Below are 20,825 nucleotides of genomic sequence, written 5' to 3' on the forward strand. Positions count from 1 at the left end.
ACTACATGCTACATACATACCACATATATACTACATACATACAATACATTCATACAATACATACATAGACATACAGTACATATAACATAGAGTAACATACTTACCAATACTTGTCACATTGTTCCCCGAAGCCATTGTCGTCTACGGAATAAATATTAACATAACAAACCACAAAAATACTCACCCACGATCCGAAGCAGTCCACGAGTGTGTCCCACGACGATCTTGGGTAGAGAACGGCAGCATCAGATGATGCTGCCGTTCTCTACGGGCTGCAGGAATCCAATGACGGAAGGTAGGTATCCTTCCGCACTGTATTCCTCCGCCACTTAAAAAAAAAAAGTCCCTAGTCTCACTTTATGCCATTGCTGCGTGGGAATTTCCCACACAGCAATGGCATAAAGTGAGACTAGGGACTTTTTTTTTTTAAGTGGCGGAGGAATACAGTGCGGAAGGATACCTACCTTCCGTCATTGGATTCCTGCAGCCCGTAGAGAACGGCAGCATCATCTGATGCTGCCGTTCTCTACCCAAGATCGTCGTGGGACACACTCGTGGACTGCTTCGGATCGTGGGTGAGTATTTTTGTGGTTTGTTATGTTAATATTTATTCCGTAGACGACAATGGCTTCGGGGAACAATGTGACAAGTATTGGTAAGTATGTTACTCTATGTTATATGTACTGTATGTCTATGTATGTATTGTATGAATGTATTGTATGTATGTAGTATATATGTGGTATGTATGTAGCATGTAGTATGTATGTAGTATGTATGTAGCATGCATGTAGCATGCAGTATGTATGTAGCACGCATGTAGTATATATGTAGTATGTATGTAGCATGCATGTAGTATATATGTAGCATGTATGTGGTATGTATGTAGCATGTAGTATGTATGTAGTATGTATGTGGTATGTATGTAGCATGCAGTATGTATGTAGCATGCATGTAGTATATATGTAGTATGTATGTAGCATGTATGTAGTATGTAGTATGAATGTAGCATGTATGTAGTATGCATGTTGTATGTATGTAGCATGTAATTTTTTATTTTTTTTTTTTTTTTATTTTTTTTTTACATTTAACACATTAGCCGGATGATGGGACTACTACTGTCCCATCATTGGCTAATGTGTCAATCACTGTCATGGTAGCAGGCATCGCCCGATGGGACTTGTAGTCCCATCGGACGATGCCTGCACAGACCCCCGGAGCCTGCACAGACCACCGGCAGGCCGGCACAGCCCCCCGGCAGGCCGGCACAGCCCCCCGGCAGGCCGGCACAGCCCCCCGGAGCCTGCACAGCCCCCCGGCAGGCCGGCACAGCCCCCCGGCAGGCCGGCACAGCCCCCCGGAGCCTGCACAGACCACCGGCAGGCCGGCACAGACCACCGGAGCCTGCACAGACCCCCTGGCAGGCCGGCACAGCCCCCCGAAAGGCCCGTACAGACCCCAGAGAGGCTGTACAAGGGCAGGAAAGGGTTTTTCTTATTCCGATACCGGAAGTCCCATAGACTTGAATGGGACTTCCGGTATCGGAATCGGCGATACCGATACTTTTTTTAAAGATCGGCCGATACCATCCGATACGATACTTTGAAGTATCGGACGGTATCGCTCAACTCTAATCGTGACCAGTTAAGGCATGTTTCCACTTAGCTCACTCCTTGTGCTTTGGACGGAGCGGAAAGCCAGCTCCGCCCCAAAGCCCCGCCCCCTGTTGTACGAGCGGTGATTCCGGATGTGCTCATTGAACACATCTGGAATCGCCGCATCGTATACATAGAGTAGGCTATTTATCTTGCTTAGACTGAGCGTCTCCGCAAGGTAAACAGACATGCTGCAGTCTAAAAGATGCGCTGCATGTCCGGAAACGCAGGGCCGCCGGATGCATGTTCGCACGCATAGTTGAGACGGGATTTCATAAAATCCCCTCCACTATGCTGTAACTTCTGGACGCTGCGGATTGAACGCTGTGACTGTATGCAGCGTTCAACCCGCAGCTAATCCGGATGTAATATGCCACATGGAAACATACCCTTAGACATACACTCTGTTCAGAAATGGCAAGGTTATCTAATATATAAAGCTCAATGTGTGTATGTATGTATGTATGTCCGGGATTGGCATCCGCACCGTCGCAGCTACAGCCACAAAATTTGGCACAGTCACACGTCTGGACCCCGAGAGCGTCATAGGCTATGTTGTGAGGCAAATTTTAACCCCGCGCATTCCAATTCACCAAACAATTTTGCCCCTATCTACATAATGTGGGGAAAAAGTGAAAGGAAAAGTGTTGTAGGCAAATTGACAGCTGCCAGATGTGAACAAGGGGGACTTAAAGAATGAGAGCGATGGCGCCAAAGAGTATATACCGTACAGTTGCTAAGGTGGGGCCCTGACATGGGATACTCACCACACACGGGGATATGAACACACACACAAAATGCGTCACACACTACCACGTGCTTCAACACATATACCACCCTCAGCACACATTTCACCACACATACACCAACCTCGCCACATAAAATTCGAAACACAAAAGACACCACTCAAAACTCGCCACACTGCCCCAGAGCTGTTTAAAAGATGAAAAATGAGCTGTGATTGGTTGCTATCAGCAACAGTTTTCTTTGTATACAGTTGTGGTAACTGAGGCCTATTATTCTTATCATTTCTATGGTGTTATCATCCTTCTGTAAAGCTGGAAATAACACTATTACGGTGCCAACACAGTCCACCCTCTGACACAAACTGCAGGGGGAGCCCAGTATCACACAGGATAGGATTAGATACACGGCTCAGCAATCAGTATCACACAGTGTTAGGAATGGCGGAACGCACTAAATAAAAATAAATAATAAAGTGCGTTCACCGCTCGGGGTCCACCGTGCAGTAGGTGTAAACACTGCTGCTAAGTAGTGACAGACGAGCAATATGGCGGAAATGTGCACGCGGGTTGAACGTCACCCAAGTGCGCTAAGCAATCTGTTTGCTCACAGAAATGTCAGCAGAGGTAAACACAAAAGGCTGAGCCTGTTAGTGTCACAGGACTCAGGTAAATGCACACATGGTATCTGGTCACAGGAGCAGGACCCAAGACAGAGGAGCTGCATCCATCTAGACCTACCGTGTGTGCGGCGTCACTACTGCTGGCGCCAAAGAGGGCTGCAACTGCAGTGCGGCATAGGACACTGCCGCTAGTCGACAAAGCAAGGAAGCAGGCGCAATGTTGGACGCTAGCACTGTGGATGATGCTGTAGTGGCTTGAGGCTTGCCACGCGCTGGTGCTAACTCTAATCTAAGTCCCTGTACACATTCGTAATATCAGAGGGAGGGGATCTTAATGAGTCATTCGCAGGTTCATACATCCATCATCATTCACACAGTTAGCATCTAGTGTCTATACTAGCGCATGGCCGAACGGTCATGCGCGCTTTTTATAGGCGGTACCTTCCGGAAGCTTCCAGATCTCCGAGATGGACCAATGAGATCTGGAGCAGGACCTGGGCACATAACTCCCGATCTCCAATGGGAGATCGTCTCGTGAGCATGCCCAGTAGGAGAACAGAGGAACTTAGTCTCTGGAGCGATCTGCTGCTGCGGTAGATACACAGCAAGAGACCACAGAATGTGAAGCTCTGGATTCCTGCAGAGCAGATGCAGAAACCTTATGCCTAACACACAGGATAGGATTATATACACAGCTCAGCAGGCAGTATCACAAAGAATAGGATTAGATACACGGCTCAGCAGTCAGTATCACACAGGATAGGATTAGATACACGGCTCAGCAGTCAGTATCACACAGGATAGGATTAGATACACGGCTGAGCAGTCAGTATCATACTGGATAGGATTAGATACACTGCTCAGCAGTCAGTATCGCACAGGATAGGATTAGATACACAGCTGAGCAATCAGTAACACACGATAGGATTAGATACACAGCTCAGCAGACATTATCACACAGGATAGGGTTAGATACACAGCTCAGAAACAGGATGTGCCAAAGGAGAGGACATTTTCATTCCCAGAATTCCACTCATTCCAAAGGCTCTTGAATGAGTTGAAAATAAAATACTATCAATACTTGGGTAATCGTTTAGTTAGTTTGTGTTGCAAATCTGTAGTGTTGAATATATGATGTGAAATGTTTTTATGTGCAATATAATAATTATAATTTGTTATAGCTAACCACAGTTGGTTACTATGCCCAGGCAACGCCTGGCTCTTTAGCTAGTTTATAATAAAAGCCATGGCTCTGTAGAAAAGCCTACATCAGAAGCTGATTTTAGCAGTAAAAGTACATGGATCCAAAACAATGTTTAGATGCTTTCTTAGAAAAAAAATAACAAAATTGCAGAGCAGAATTGCTGTTCTAATGAACCACATCCATCTTCAGATTAATTTCAGCTGTTTACTGGCCGATGTGGGAGGGGAGCCCAGTTGCAATTCTTGTATCTTCAGGAAGCTTTTGTGATTGTTCTTTTTTTTTTTTTTCTCCACCATCCAACTCTGGTCATTGGGGCGAGGTTATCTCCTTGTAATCGGTAGATGACTCCATATAGGTTATTTATAGTTAAAGAAACCATTTGCTTTTCTTTTTTGTGGTCATCCTGGGATTCAAACTCACAGCGTCTAACATGGTAGGAACATTAGCAAATCACATCAGACTGCACTCCTAAGTCTATTTGGATTTGTTCTGCCTATAGATTTAAACAGTATGCTTGTTCTTTACAGGCACATTGTACTGGTAGATAGAGACACATCTCCATATACCAGTGCTTCTCTATACCAGATACATCTCTGAATACTTTTATATTAGGGGTAAAATAAAGGTCAGACTTTTTTTTCCTACCAGAAGCCAACAGAGAGAGAATCTATAACTGAAACATTCACACTTCTGTGTTTTGAAGACACTCCTGGATTTATTTGCAAATACTAATGAAACTATCCAAAAATACTAATGTATGAATAAGGCCTTATTCTAAGAGTCAAGCTATAAATTTCACCATTCTGTAAATTGGAACATGAATTAAAACTTTATGAATACTCTTAAGCGTGAGGAAGGGGCTTTCCCCTGTTATCATTCCAGCAGAGTCCGCAGCAGGCTTTCCAACCTGATTTTTTTTTTTTTTTAGTTTTTCTGGACACATTTTTTGTGTCTGGAAACATTTTTTTACAGATACATTGGAAAGACATAATGAACCATAAAGATCCTTAGAAGTATATGACTATTCACTGTGAGCTAGAAAATGATATCTACAATTATAATTTTCTGTATAAGTTTCTCCAACTTCATAAAATTAATGGACTCGTCAAATTTTGTTTTTTAAGGACACAAAAATGCCCTCTTTTATCGAGAGTGCAGTAATTTCTGGTGACTCTGGAGCTCGTCAAAATTGTTTGTATGGTTACTACATAACATTTTTAATTTTTGTATGCAATGTGCCTAAATGTTTTCAGCAGTAATTAAGTGGAGTAATATGTTAATTATTGGTATTACGGTATCGGATTCCTAGGAGCATGATGTTATTTGGGGCAAATATTGCACTCTAATGACAATTTTCTTGAATTATTAGTTGATAAGCAATTGCGATGGCTATTGCTACATAATTGATGCAATTAGATGGGGTGAAAAGGAAATGTAAAAATGTCAGCTGTCCATGAGAGCTTCCATTTGTATTACCGTATGCTCTTTGTACTGTTTCTGCACGCTCTGTTATTGTACATTTTGACTTTACCAAATGTAAACTCTTGTAATTTTGTACGTCCATCAGACACTAATTATATAATTTCCAGATCTATATTTTAGCTCATATTGTCCTGGATTCCACTTAGCAGTGATGAATTAACCACATTGGCTTTGCTTAGTATTACATTCTGCCATAACCTATCTTTATCAAAAGCTTAGACAGGGAATACATCGTGATATAAGGTAATTTGCAGGAGCGTGAAGACAAAAACACATGTTCATTATCTATATCGTATGTTGTGGGCTTTTACAGGCTGTTGTTATAACAGATGGAGAAAGAATTCTTGGTCTCGGAGACCTTGGAAGTTACGGCATGGGCATTCCAGTTGGTAAACTGGCTCTATACACAGCATGTGGAGGAGTAAAGCCTCAAGAGTGTCTCCCGGTGATGCTGGATGTGGGTACTGACAATGAGGTAGGCATGAAAACAAACAAATCCTAGATGAAGATGTCTATAGTACCCTTATGTGTAATGTAATTAGAATATGATATATGATTTTCATATATAGTATAAGTATCTTGTAATTCATGGTTATTATGTAACTGACACTAGTAATTTAATTTGGGAATTATTCAATGATCTCAAATGAAGCATCAATTTGATACAAGATAGTTATGCTTCAATAATTGGATTTTTATTATTCATTAGTGATAATCAAGATCCAATTGTAAATGCTGCTAATGTATATCAAGAAGTGCAGCAGCTCTCTTTGGTATAGCGAGATATAGGCAATTATTGAATATTTATAACGTAAACTGAATTACTGCCTTTTTAGAATAAACTTATAAAATTAAAGTACAAAGCACACAAATTGTACAATTCAGTGGAAATTGTTACAGCTGTAAAGGATGGGGTAGGGGGAAAACTACATATTATGACTATGGATTTAGAATGGGATGTTATCAAAGCTCCTGTATATACATGTACGGAATGTATAGAAGCTTTTAGGACATCCCTTTCTAAATCCAGGTAAAATGCAGTTTCCCTTTTCCCCCATACTTTTCGCTGTACCAGCTTCCACTGTTCTGTATGTTTTTGTGGGAATTTTTGCCCATTCATGTAGAAGAGCATTTGTAATGTCAGACAATGATGTTGTATGAGAGGGCCAGATTTGTAGTCTAGGTTCTAGTTCATGCCAAAGATGTTGGATGGGGTTGAGTCCAGGACAGCTAGTTGAGATCTTTCACCCCAAACTCACCCAACCATGCCTTTATGGACTTTACTTTGTGCACTGGGGCACAATCCCGTTGAACAGAAAAGGGCCTTCCCAAAGCTGTTTCCACACAGTTGGAATCATAAAACTGCCCAAAATGTCTTATGCTGAAGCTTTAAGAGTTCCCTTCACTAAAAGATATGCCTAAGATCAACCTCAGAATAAAAACACTATAACATTATGCATCCTACATCAAACTTTATAGTTGGCACAATGCAGTCAGGCAGGTAAATTTTGTGGAATTCACAAAACCCAAATATGTCCATCTGACTGCTAGACTGAGAAGCGAAATTGATCGCTTCACAAACCTTTTTTTACTGCTTCATAGCCCAGTGTTGACATGCTTTACACCACTTCATCAGATGCTTGGCGTTGTACTCGGTGATATGAGGCTTGCAGATGACTGCTTAGCCCTGAAAACCCATGCCAGAAATCTCCCTGCCCATGTGCTGATGCTAATGGAAGAAGTGGTTTGGAGTTGAATGAGAAAAGTGTTGGCGACTTGTACGCACTATGCCCAGGAAGGATGGGAAATCTTGAAAAATGAAATTCTCAAAGCACAGTTGTTAACAATTCCGAAAAGAGGGAAGAATAGGAAGCAGTTAAGGAAACCAGGATGGATGAACACAGAACTTAAGCACATGCTAAAAAGGAAGAAAAAAATGTTTATAAAATGGAAAGAGGGAGGCATATCTAAAGAAGAATATAATGCTGTCTGCAGAACCTGCAGGGCACAAATCAGATTAGCTGAAGCTGAAAATGAATTGAGGCTTGCAAGAGATGTCAAAAGCAATAATAAAGGATTTTGGGGATATGTCAAAAGTAAAAGAAAAGTCAAAGATGCTATAGGATTTTTACAGGATGAAAATGATGAAATGGTAAGACAGGATGTTGAGAAGGCTGAACTTTTAAATTCCTATTTTGCATCTGTTTTCTCTCAGAAAGGAAATGTAACATCAACTGTTATTCACTGTCCTATTAAGGGAATAGAAGAATCCAGGATATCTATAAACAGAAAGATAGTGAGGAAACACTTAGCTAGCCTAAATGAATTCAAGTCTCCAGGTCCAGATGAATTACACCCCAGAGTACTGAAGGAGATAGCAGAAGAAATTTTTGAACCCCTCTCTATAATCTTTGAAAATTCTTGGAGAACAGGAGAAGTGCCAGAAGGCTGGAGAAGAGCAAATGTTGTTCCTATCTTCAAAAAGGGGAAGAAGGTGGACCCAGGTAACTATAGGCCGGTGAGTCTGACTTCTATACCAGGAAAGATCTTTGAACAAATTATTAAACAACATGTATGTCAATACCTGGATAAGAATGAAGTGATTAAACAGAGTCAGCATGGGTTTGTAACTAATAAGTCATGTCAGACTAACTTAATTTCCTTCTATGACGGTATCACTGATTGGGTGGATCAAGGAAATGCTGTAGATATAGTATATCTTGACTTCAGCAAAGCATTTGACAAAGTCTCTCATACAATCCTTATTGAAAAAATGATTAAGTATGGAATGGACAAGGCAACTGTTAGGTGGATTCATAACTGGCTTAGTGATCGGACCCAAAGAGTGGTCGTAAATGGCTGCACATCCAGTTGGAAGAATGTCTCAAGTGGGGTACCACAGGGCTCTGTCCTGGGCCCTGTATTGTTCAACATCTTTATCAACGATTTAGATGAAGGAATTGAGGGTAAACTGATTAAATTTGCTGATGACACAAAGCTAGGAGGGATAGCTAATACTAGAGAAGAGAGAGAGAGGATTCAAAAAGATTTAAATAAACTGGAGAAGTGGGCAGCAACTAACAGAATGGTTTTTAACAGGGAGAAATGCAAAGTACTACATCTGGGCAATAAAAATGGAAAAAGCATATATAGAATGGGAGGAATAGGGCTAAGTGACAGCACATGTGAAAAAGACTTGGGTATACTAATAGATCACAGACTGAATATGAGTCAACAGTGTGATGCAGCAGCAAAAAAGGCAAATGCAATTCTAGGATGTATTAACAGAAGCATACAGTCTAGATCACGTGAAGTCATTATTTCCCTCTACTCCTCTTTGGTCAGACCTCATCTGGAATATTGTGTCCAGTTTTGGGCACCACATTTTAAAAAAGACATCAACAAACTGGAGCAAGTTCAGAAAAGAGCGACCAGAATGGTGACCGGTCTGCAAACCCTGTCTTATGAAGAAAGGTTGCAGGATTTGGGAATGTTTAGTTTGCAAAAGAGAAGACTGAGAGGAGACTTAATAGCTGTCTACAAATATCTAAAGGGCTGTCACATTGTAGAAGGATCAACTTTATTCTCATTTGCACAAGGAAAGACTAGAAGCAATGGGATGAAACTGAATGGGAGGAGACACAGATTAGATATTAGAAAAAACTTTTTGACAGTTAGAGTGATCAATGAGTGGAACAGGCTGCCACGAGAAGTGGTGAGTTCTCCTTCAATGGAAGTCTTCAAACAGAGGCTGGACAGACATCTGACTGGGATGATTTAGCGAATCCTGCTTTGAGCAGGGGGTTGGACCAGATGGCCCAGGAGGTCCCTTCCAACTCTACAATTCTATGATTCTATGATTCTATCAAAGCATCACAGTAGCTAAGCAACAAGAAAACGGCAGTTATCCATGGCAGTTAATCAGGGCAGGAATCAGGTAACCCACACTTTGCTCTCCCCTTTAACCATGTGCTTTATTTCTATCCTCCTGTGCTCCCTTGCCATCCACATTCACCACCCCATCCCCCCTCCATCATGACTCATACACATCAACCCCTATATACTTCCCTCTCCCATGTACAGCTCCAATGCACTCCTCACCTTCCTGAGAAACCTCAGCCCATCTTGCCTAAACACATCGCAGAAAAAAACTACTTACAATTCCAACAACTATTTGCGCTTAATGTTCCTACTCCTACTGATTTCATGGAACATCTCCCCCAACCCTGGTCCACCATCCCCCAACCTCAACCCCTACCCTACCTCCTATCGAAACCATAATAATCTTATTAATATTACTTGCACTCCCTCATCTCCATCCTTCAATTGTGCCCTCTGGAATCCACAGTCTGTTTGTAAAAAGCTTCCTTTCCTGCACAACTACTTTCTGAACAACTCTCTTAATCTGTTGGCCCTCACTGAAACCTGGATTCAGGATTCTGACACTGTCTCTCCTGCTGCCATTTCCTATGGTGGCTTACAATTCTCTCATTCCCCGAGACCCACAAACAGACATGGTGGTGGAGACGGCATACTCCTGTCCCCACAATGCACTTTCCAGGTCATTCCCACAGTTCCATCACTCATATTCTCTTCTTTTGAGGTCCACACCATCAGGCTCTTCCGTCCCCTCTCCCTCAGAATAGCGGTCATATACTGGCCCCCAGGCTCACCCACCCACTTCCTTGACCACTTTTCAGCCTGGCTGCCACACTTCATGTCCTCAGAACTACCAACTCTTATCCTGGGACACTTCAACATCCCCATTAACAGCCCTACTTCCACATCTGCATCCCAGCTTCTATCACTAACCACCTCTTTAGGCCTCTCGCAGCTTTCAACCTCTGAGACACACAAGGACGGTAACACCCTTGATCTGGTCTTTGTCTGGCTCTGTTCAATCTCCCACCTAAATAACTCACCGCTTCCACTCTCTGACCACAACATTCTTTCCTTCACGCTCACAAATCCTCGCCCACCCCAGCTCACTCCTACCTACCACACAGGCAGAAATATACAAGCCATTAACCCACAGACACTTTCAGACTCCCTACACTCATCACTGTCCCCAATCTCCTCTTTTTCCTGTCCTGATCTGGCTGTTCATCACTACAACGACACTCTTAGAAGCACCCTTGACCAAGTAGCTCCCCACACCCTCAGAACCTCCAAGCACAGAGTAAAACAGCCCTGGCTCACATGACAAACTCAACTTCTCCAGTGATGCTCTAGGAGTGCTGAAAACCTATGGAGAAAAACCCGCACACCAGAAGACTTCAACCACTTCAAATTTATATTAAGAACCTATAACCCTGCCGATCACATCGCCAAACAGACCTACTTCACCACCTTGATCTCCTCACTAGCCAACAACCCTAAGAAACTTTTTGACACCTTTCACTCCCTCCTCAGGCAGAAAGCACAAGCCCCTATCACAGACATTTGTGCTGATGACCTGGCCTCCCACTTTACAGAAAAAATAGATAATATCCGTCAGGAAATCTGCTCCCAACCACCAAGTACTGTGACTCCCATTCCTTCCTGCATCTCCCCTGGCTCACTCTCCACATTTGATCCCATCACAGAAGAAGTCTCCAGACTCCTCTCTTCCTCTCGTCCCACCACATGCACTACCGACCCCATTCCCTCACATCTCCTCCAGTCTCTCAAGTCATCACAGCTCACCTAATTGCAATCTTTAATCTCTCCCTCTCTTCGGGCATTTTCCCATCCTCCTTCAAACATGCCATCGTTACTCCATTACTAAAGAAACCCGCTCTGGACCCATCCTGCACAAACAACTACAGACCAGTCTCCAATCTCCCCTTCATCTCTAAACTCACTCCCTTATACTCGCTGCCTACATTCGACTGAAACTGCACTCATCAAAGTGACCAATGACCTTCTGACAGCAAAACATAACGGTGACCACTCTTTGCTCATTCTTCTCGACCTATCTGCAGCTTTCGACACTGTTGACCACCATCTCCTACTCTCTAGGCTTCAGTCACTAGGCATTAAGGAAACTGCTCTCTCCTGGTTCTCTTCCTATCTTTCTGAGTGCTCTTTCAGTGTTTTGTTCTCTGGCTCCACGTCATCTCCTCTTCCTCTCGCTGTCGGGGTACCTCAGGGCTCAGTCCTTGGCCCCCTTCTCCTCTCTCTACACAGCCCCAATTGGGCAGACCATCAGCAGATTTGGCTTTCAGTATCATCTTTATGCTGATGACACACAACTATATATGTCATTCCCTGACCTTACCCCCACTGTACTACAGAACGCCAGTGACTGTCTGTCCGCAGTCTCCAACATCATGTCCTCTCTCTATCTGAAACTCAACCTCTCCAAAACTGAACTACTTCTGCTCCCGCCATCTACTAACCTCCCTAAATCCGACATTTCCATCTCCGTGGGTGGCACCACAATAACACCCTGGCAGCAGGCGCCATGTCTGGGTGTTATGTTTGACACCAATCTCTCCTTCACATCCCATATACAATCTCTTGCCCGCTCTTGCAGCTTACACCTAAAGAACATCTCTAGAATCCGCCCGTTTCTCACCATGGAAACAACAAAAACCCTCACTGTAGCATTGATCCACTCCCGCCTAGATTACTGCAACGCTCTATTAATTGGCCTCCCCGTTACTCGACTATCCCCTCTCCCGTCCATACTTAATGCAGCAGCCAGGGTCATCTACCTGGCTAATCGGTACTTGGACACGTCCGTTCTTCGCCAGTTCTTACATTGGCTGCCCACTGATTATAGGATCCAATTCAAAGTGCTTGTTCTCACCCACAAAGCTCTCCACAGTGCAGCACCCCCCTACATCTCCTTCCTCATTTCTGTCTATCAGCCTAACTGACCGCTGCGCTCTGCAAATGACTTTCGACTAACCTCTGCACTAATCCGTACCTCCCACTCCCGACTCCAAGACTTCTCCCGTGCTGCGCCAATCCTCTGGAATGCTCTACCCCAAGAAATTAGTTCTATCCACAATTTGCATAGTTTTAGGCGCTCCCTCAAAACACATTTGTTCAGAGCGGCCTATCACGTTCACTAATCAAAGTCATTCTATGTGTAAGTTTTTTGGGTTTTTTTTTGTATATGTACCTACCTACTGTCAATGTAATGCCTTTATGCATCTGTATCTGTACTTGTTCCTGCGTTGCTGCTGTAATGCTCTGAATTTCCCCATGGTTGGACGATTAAAGGATTATCTTATCTTATCTTAAGTGTGCGTGTGTAGCCCATTCACTATCTCCATCCATCCCTCAATCTCTCAAGATGGCTGGACCATCATTGTAAAAACATCATTGTAAATATACACCTGTACTTTGTATCTCCCCCACCTCATTCTAGATTGTAAGCTCTCGCGAGCAGGGTCATCTTATTTTGCTTTAATTATTGTATTGTTACCGTTGTTACTTATGACTTATGTTTGCAACTGTTAAACTGTAAAGCTCTGCACAATATGTTGGTGCTATATAAATAAAGATTATTATATTACTAGATGGTGGCCCGATTCTAATGCATCGGGTATTCTAAAATATATATGCAGTTTATTTTTGAAGATTTAATAATAATGCAATAATGCACCCCCCAATCCTGATATGTATGGTTCTCTCACCCCCAATCCTGATATGTATGGTTCTCTCACCCCCAATCCTGATATGCATGCTACCCCGAGTCAACCCCCTATCCTGGTATGCATGGTCTCCTGACCCCCCAATCCTGGAATGCATGGTCCTCTCACCCCCCAATCCTGGTATGCATGGTTCCCTCACCCCCCAATCCTGGTATGCATGGTTCCCTAACCCCCTTTCCTGGTATGCATGGTCCCCTCACCCCCCTTTCCTGGTATGCATGGTCCCCTCACCCCCCTTTCCGTGTAGCCGCGACCAATCAGCGTCGCGGCCCTCTGTCCGCGACCAATCAGCAACGCAGCCCTTTAGCCGCGACCAATCACTGCCGCAGCCATGTACAAAAATAATATTAAAAAATAAAAAAAAGTTATTCTCACCTTCCGACTGCCTCCTGTCTTCTTTCCACGCGCCCGGCCTCGCGTTCCCAGTAATGCTTTGCGGCTTAGACCGCTGATGACGTCGGTCTTCCTTCTCGCTCTCGCGAGAGTGACGTCATCAGCGGTCTAAGCTGCAAAGCATTACTGGGAACGCGAGGCCGGGCACATGAAAAGAAGACAGGAGGCCGCCGGAAGGTGAGAATAACTTTTTCTTTATTTTAATTCTCTTTTTTTACAGATTAAGGCCTGTGTCTGCCACTGATCGGTGGCGGCCGCGACCAGTCAGCGGCCCGCGATTTCGGTTACAGACAGACACGATAAGGCGTATATATATATATATATATATATATATATATATATATATATTATTAAATAGAGAAGCAGTCAAGAGGCCCATAGTCACTCTGGAGGAGATGCAGAGATCCACAGCTCAGGTGCGAGAATCTGTCCACAGGACAACTCCACAAATCTGGTCTTTATGGAAGAGTGCCAAGAAGAAAGACATTTTTGAAAGAAAGCCATAAGATGTCCTATTTGCAGTTTACAAAGAGCCATGTAGGGGACAAAGCTAACCTGTGGAAGAAAGTGCTCTTGTCAGATAAGTCCAAAGAAGTTTTTAGTCTAAATGCAAAATGCTATGTGCAGCAAAAAATGAACACAGCACGTCACCCTGAAAGAACATCAAACATGGTGGTGGCAGCATCATGCTGTGGTCATGCTTTTCTGACAAGGGACAGGGAAGCTGGTCAAATTTGTTAGGAAGATATATGGCGCTAAATACAGAGCAATCCTGGAGGAAAATCTGTTAGAGACTGCAAAGAACTTGAGACTGGGGTGTAGGTTCAGTTCTAGCAGGACAACAACCTTAAACATACAGCCAGAGCTTCAATGGAAGGGTTTAGATTAAAGCATATCCATGAGTTTGAATGTCCTAGTCACAGTTCAGACCTAAATCCCATTGAGAATCTGTAGCATGACTTGAAAATTGCTGTTCAGAGACACTCTCCACCCTATGTCACTGAGCCAGAGCTAGTTTTTCATAGAAAAATGGGAAAAAAATTCAGTCTCCAGATGTGTCAAGCTGATAGAGACATCCCCAAAAGACTTGCAGTAGTAACTGCAGTGAAAGGTGGTCCAACAGAGAATTGACTTGGGGCTGCATGCGAATGCATGTTACATTTTTGAGACTTATATTTTAAAATGATTACATAAAATCCAAATAAAATACATTTAAGTTTGAGGTGGTGTCGTGAAAAAATGTGGAAAAGTTCATGGGGTATAAATACTTTTTCATTGCACTGTATATACAGTATATATAGCTATACGGTTACTGTCAAAAATTTGGAAACACCTGTTCATGCAATGGTTTTTGTTCTCATTAGAATGTGCACATTGAAGATTCAGACTGAAGACTGAAAAGCACGGAGAGACACATATGGAAACAACTAGTAACAAAATGCTTGACACAAACTAGCATATGTTGAACCTTATTTTTCTCATAGTATCCCGCCATTATTCTGTGGAGCTTCACACATCCTTGGCATTCCCTCAAGCAGCTTTATCGACTAGTCACCTGGAATGGTTTTCCAACAGCCTTCAAGCGGTTACCAGAATGCTGAGCACTTGTTTGCAACACTTGTTTTTTTTTTCTTTTTAAACATTTTGCCAACTTGAAAATGTCTTTCCCATTTTAGGCTATGGGCCCACGTAGCGTTTTAAAACTCACAATGAAAACCAGACTCCTTCCCAGAAATCGCGCGTTTTTTTCCACGTGATTTTACCGCGATTCTGTTCGCGATTTTGCCGCGATTTTCTCAAGCACTTTCCAAGCGATTTGAAGCATCGCTTGGAAAGTGATTGACAGGCTGGTCACACTCGTCAAACATAATGTTTGACAAGTGTGACCAGCTTTTTACTATTGAGGCCGCCTATGCGGCATCAATAGTAAAAGATAAAATGTTAAAAATGATAACAAAATAAAAAATCGGGGTATATTTACCTTCCGACGTCCCGCGCTGCATTCCCGGGCCTCAGCGTTCCCAGCGATGCCTTGCGAGACCTGTGATGACGTTGGTCTCGCGTTACTATAGCGATCTCACGAGACCACTAGAGTCACGCGAGACTACGTCATCACAGGACCTTGCCGCAAGGCATTACTGGGAACGCTGAGGCTCGGGATGGCAGCGCGTGACGCCGGAAGGTAAATATTCCCCGATTTTTAATTTTTTATTCTTTTTTTACAGGGGTATGGTACCCAGGGCCTGGAGGACAGTCTCCTCTCCTCCACACTGTGGGTACCAACCGCACATGAGACGCTTAACTTCCCGCATGGTGGGCATAGCCACATGCAGGAAGTAAGCGATTCTCATGCATTCCTATGGGTGCGGAATCGCGGCAATTCTTTGCGATTCCGCACAAAAGAATGATCATGCTGCGATTTTTTCCGCGATGCGATTCCGCCACGGAAAAAAGCGCAGCATTAGCACAGCATGTGCGGAATGCCATAGGAATGCATGGGGTGCGTTCTGTACACTATTTTTAAAAGTTTTCGCAGCGAAAATCGCGGCAAAAACGCTTAAAAATCGCATCGTGGGCACATAGCCTTACAGTACATTACATGGTAAAGCGATAGATGACTTTCAAAACTACAACTCGTACCGCAAAAAATAAGATGTCATATGACTATGTTGATGGCCAAATAAAAAAGTATTTTGGAAGAATGGGAGCAAAAATTGAAAGCGCAAAGATGGAAAATGTCCCTGTCATGAAGGAGTTACTATGCAAGGGACTATCTGTTTTTAACTATGCATTCTAGAATCATGCTTTGGGATTTTATAACAAAAAAATCAATATACCAATTTGCTCATTTCCAAAAGACATCCTTAAGTAGGCCAAGAGAAACAAATTTTAGAATTTATTTCCGTAAGGCAGTAAATTGAGGTGTATAGGGAGTTTATATGGATGGAAATTCGAGCTCTGTTATATTGTTGTAATGGAGCATTACTCAATGTCCAAGGAAGAAATAGATACCTGTCAATTTTTTGTATTGTGAATGGTATGACATATCATAGATCTTTGGAAGAATTTATTATTAATGAATAAAACAATTTGTTCTGATAGAATTACGTATACTGGATTTGTTGAACCGAACTACATATTTAGTTTGCTTCTTTATTAATTAGATGTCTGACCACTGCATGAGCCATACTAGGCCAAACTGTATCCATTTTAAGTGGATCTGACATAGGCAACAGTATGGGAACATAAAGAAATCATTGTGCCCCATACCAGAAGTCACGAAAGTCTCCCATGAAAAAAGCTGTATAATTATATTGTATTAGGTGCCCAAATAGTGAAACCATAGTAATTGAAACATTTTACTTCACGCTGATCAAAGTAATGCTGTAAAGTGCTCTAAAAAAATTCATAGTGTTCTAATGTTTTTAAATAATACCTCCGATGGTACTTACATTATATTTGCCAAGTTTTAAAAAGCATTAGGACAGTTTTTATGCTACATCCTATATCCACAGTCCATTCCTGCCTCCCTAAATGTGTGTCTGAGTGCAGGGACTTCATGTCATTCTGAAAGAAACATTACGATGGATCATGTAGCAGAAAGTCTATGCAGCCTCTGGAGGACTTGGCAACTCTTCCAAATGTCCCCTTCTTCTGAGAGCTTCCCAAACGTTCAAGAAAGTTGGCAAATATGGCTTAAATACCGCCATTCAGAGCCCAAATTATAGTGTTATAAAGTAATCAAATGATTACGGTTCAAACAATATTATCAATATGACCACTAATAATAGTTTTATCAAGTCTCATTAAGTGGGTTGCCTCAGTGTCAAGGCTGAAATGGAGTTCTACAGTATTTCTGTATATAATATTAGTTAATGTCGATCTCACAATTGTATTAAAGAGAACCTGTCAGTAAAACCATCCCTCCAAACCACGTATATGAGCATGCAGGTTTTCTAAATGTAAATCCATTCACACCTTTATATTGTCTATCTGTTGCTGCATTTCTCAGTAATTAGCACTTTCAATAGTATATAAATGAGGCGCTAAGTGCTTTGGGCGTGACAGAACCTTTCCCAAACCTCTGCCTTCCTAGCTTGTTTCCAGGCCCAGCCTCAGCTTCTTTAGCTTGATTGATAGCCCAAGGTGTAATTTCTTTGCCGGGCTTATGAAGTCACACAGACATTGAGCTGTCCAAGTTAAAAAGGCTGGTGCTGGTCTGGGGAACAAGCTCTTGAGACAATGGCTCCTTAAGTTCTCTGTGACACCCAAAGAACTTAACACTTCATTAACCGCTTCATGACTGCAGAAGTAAATGTCTAATTTCTCCTGTTACCCTTGGGAAAATAAAAATTTGGGGGTGAAAGGATCATTTTTGTGGAAAAAATATTATTTTTTTTATTTTCACGGCTCTACATTGTAAACTTATGTGAATCACTTGGGGGTTCAAAGTGCTCACCACACATCTAGATAAGTTCCTTGAGTGGTCTAGTTTCCAAAATGCTGTCACTTGTGGGGGGTTTCCACTGTTTGGGCACATCAGGGGCTCTCCAAATGCAACATGGCGTCCAATCTCAATTCCAGCCAATTCTGCATTGAAAAAGTCAAATGGCGCTCCTTCCATTCCAAGCTCTGCCATGCGCCCAAACAGTGGTTTACCTGCACATATGGGGTATCCGTGTACTCAAGACAAATTGCACAACAACTTTTGGGGTCCAATTATTCCTGTTACCCTTGGGAAAATAAATTGTTGGCAAAAAGATTATTTTTGTGGAAAAATATGATTTTTTATTTTCACAGTTCTACGTTAACTTCTGTGAAGCACTTGGGGGTTCAAAGTGCTCACCACACAGCCAGATAAGTTCCTTGGGGAGTATAGTTTCCAAAATGGTGTCACTTGTGGGGGGTTTCCACCATTTAGGTACTTCAGGGGCTTTCCAAAGGCAACATGGTGTCCGCTCTCGATTCCATCCAATTTTACCTTCAAAACCTCAAATGGTGCTCCTTCCCTTCCGAACTCTGCCATACACCTAAAGAGTGGTCTTCCTCCACACGGGGTGTCGGTGTACTCAGGAAACATTTCACAACAAATTTAAAAAATTGTGTCCGAAGTAAAATTTTTGTGAAAAAAAAAGTTATATGTTCATTTTTTTCCTTCCATATTGCTTCAATTCTTGTGAAGCACCTGAAGGGTTAATAAACTTTTTAAATGCGGTTTTGTGCAGCTTTTAGAATGGTGTCAATTTGGGCATTTTCTGTCATATTGACTCCTAAAAGTGACTTCAATTGTGAGGTGGTCCTTAAAAAAAATGGTTTTGTAAATTTTGTTGCAAAAATGAGAAATCGCTGGTCAAATTTTAACCCTTTTAACTTCCTAACAAAAAAAATTGTTTCAAAAATTGTGCTGATGTAAAGTAGACATGTGGCAAATGTTATTTATTAACTATTTTATGTGACATAATGCTCTGATTTAGGGGCATAAAAATTAAAAGTTTGGAAATTTTTGCCAAATTTACATTTTTTTCACAAATAAACACAAGACATTTTGAAGAAATTTTACTACTATCATAAAGTACAATATGTCACGAAAAAAATATCCTTAGAATCTGTGGATACGTTGAAGCATTCCAGAGTTATATCCACATAAAGTGACAGTGGTCAGATTTCCAATTTTAGGCCTGGTTATTAGCCTACAAAGTGGCTTGGTCCTTAAGAGGTTAAGTATGTGTGATTATAAACAAATATATTCAGCACCCATGATAATGAAGAACAGGAAGGAGGTGTCATTCAATGTGATTTTTAACAAAGCTCGATGGCAAGGTGAAATCAATAATATTTTATTGTAAAGGTTTTTAGTTCAACGTGTTTCAAGGTCTCACACGACCTCTTCAACAGGAGGTTTTCGTCCTGATGAAGAAATCGTGTGAGACCTTGAAATGTGTTGACCTGTAAATCTTTACAATAAAATACTATTGATTTCACCTTGCCATCGAGCTTAATTCAGCAGCGCATTGAATGGCACCTCCTTTCTGTTCTTCATTTTCCATGGGACAACACGTGATCGGTGTTCTGCAGCAGCTGTAATACATCTCCATCTCATATTGCTTGTTTGCAACTGTAGGGGTTCGGGCTGAGGGAGAGGCGATGATGCGGTGATGCTGATAGGCGGGGAAGGTGTGCAGATCCCACAGAACTGGGGGGGTGACCCACTATTTGGCGCCGACAGACTGGAGACTTGAGACAGAAATTGAGTTCAACAGGCCTGTATTTATTCACCGTTCCTTGACGACTTCTAGCACTTTGCTACAGGATTTTTCACAGTTCCTTCTAACACAGACCTGGTGTACCTTCTCTTCCTCTGTTTCTCTATCGTGGCGTCCTCTGTGACTCTCCTCACTGTGGCTGCCCTAGGCACTTCCACCACAGCGCTTCACCGTTCAGAGTACTGATCACTCACAGACCGTCTCTGTCTGTCACTGCTGTCTTTTAGGCCACCCCCTGTGACCGTCTCTACTGTCAGATCCTCTCTGAGGGCTCTCAACTGCCTTTCAACTCACAACAGACCCTCCTTTCTAGTGAGCTCCCCTGGCTGACTGAAGCTTCTGGAACCTTCCCTCAGCCTTTATACTACCAGCCTAGGTAGCTCCGCCCACAATCAAATGACAGTGACCTCCAACCAATCACAGTGACCTTGACCCCTGGCAGTTATGTAACCACTCTCTCCTAAGCTCCTCACTGCCCTCTAATGGTCAAACTGCCACGTGACACCTTTTTCTCTTACTCTCAGTGTTTCTATTCCTACACTGAGCTAACCCTCTGCCTGTCAGGTCCACCTCCCTACACAACCACACCAGGTGAGTGTTCTTACATTCCCTACCCTTCCGTTATCATCGGATAAGACCCTATTGGGCTCTTTTGTCTCCTAGTTCTTTCTCTTCCAGCATCTATGATAGACATTGCATGTCATCATCTACTCCAATATACAGTATATGGAAGGAAGTCCAATAAGTAGGCAGAAGAAGACCATTGTTTGGTCTGAGCATTATAGTTAATGGAACTGATTTTGATTGCATAAGGTACAG

The 20,825-nt window shown here is 42.5% G+C and overlaps 1 protein-coding gene across 1 annotated transcript in view; it reads left to right on the plus strand.

The window, feature by feature from the left end:
* ME1 (malic enzyme 1) overlaps positions 1–20,825 on the plus strand; it is a 458,080-nt gene that overhangs the window by 214,997 nt on the left and 222,258 nt on the right. The window contains exon 5 of the mRNA XM_073589660.1: positions 6,018–6,179. Coding sequence (XP_073445761.1) covers positions 6,018–6,179 — 162 coding nt within the window. The remainder of the gene's footprint in view (positions 1–6,017; positions 6,180–20,825) is intronic.

Source organism: Dendrobates tinctorius, unplaced genomic scaffold, assembly GCF_039654945.1.
Source record: "Dendrobates tinctorius isolate UK_male_01 unplaced genomic scaffold, ASM3965494v1 ptg000111l, whole genome shotgun sequence".
NCBI classification, from domain to species: Eukaryota; Metazoa; Chordata; class Amphibia; order Anura; family Dendrobatidae; genus Dendrobates; species Dendrobates tinctorius.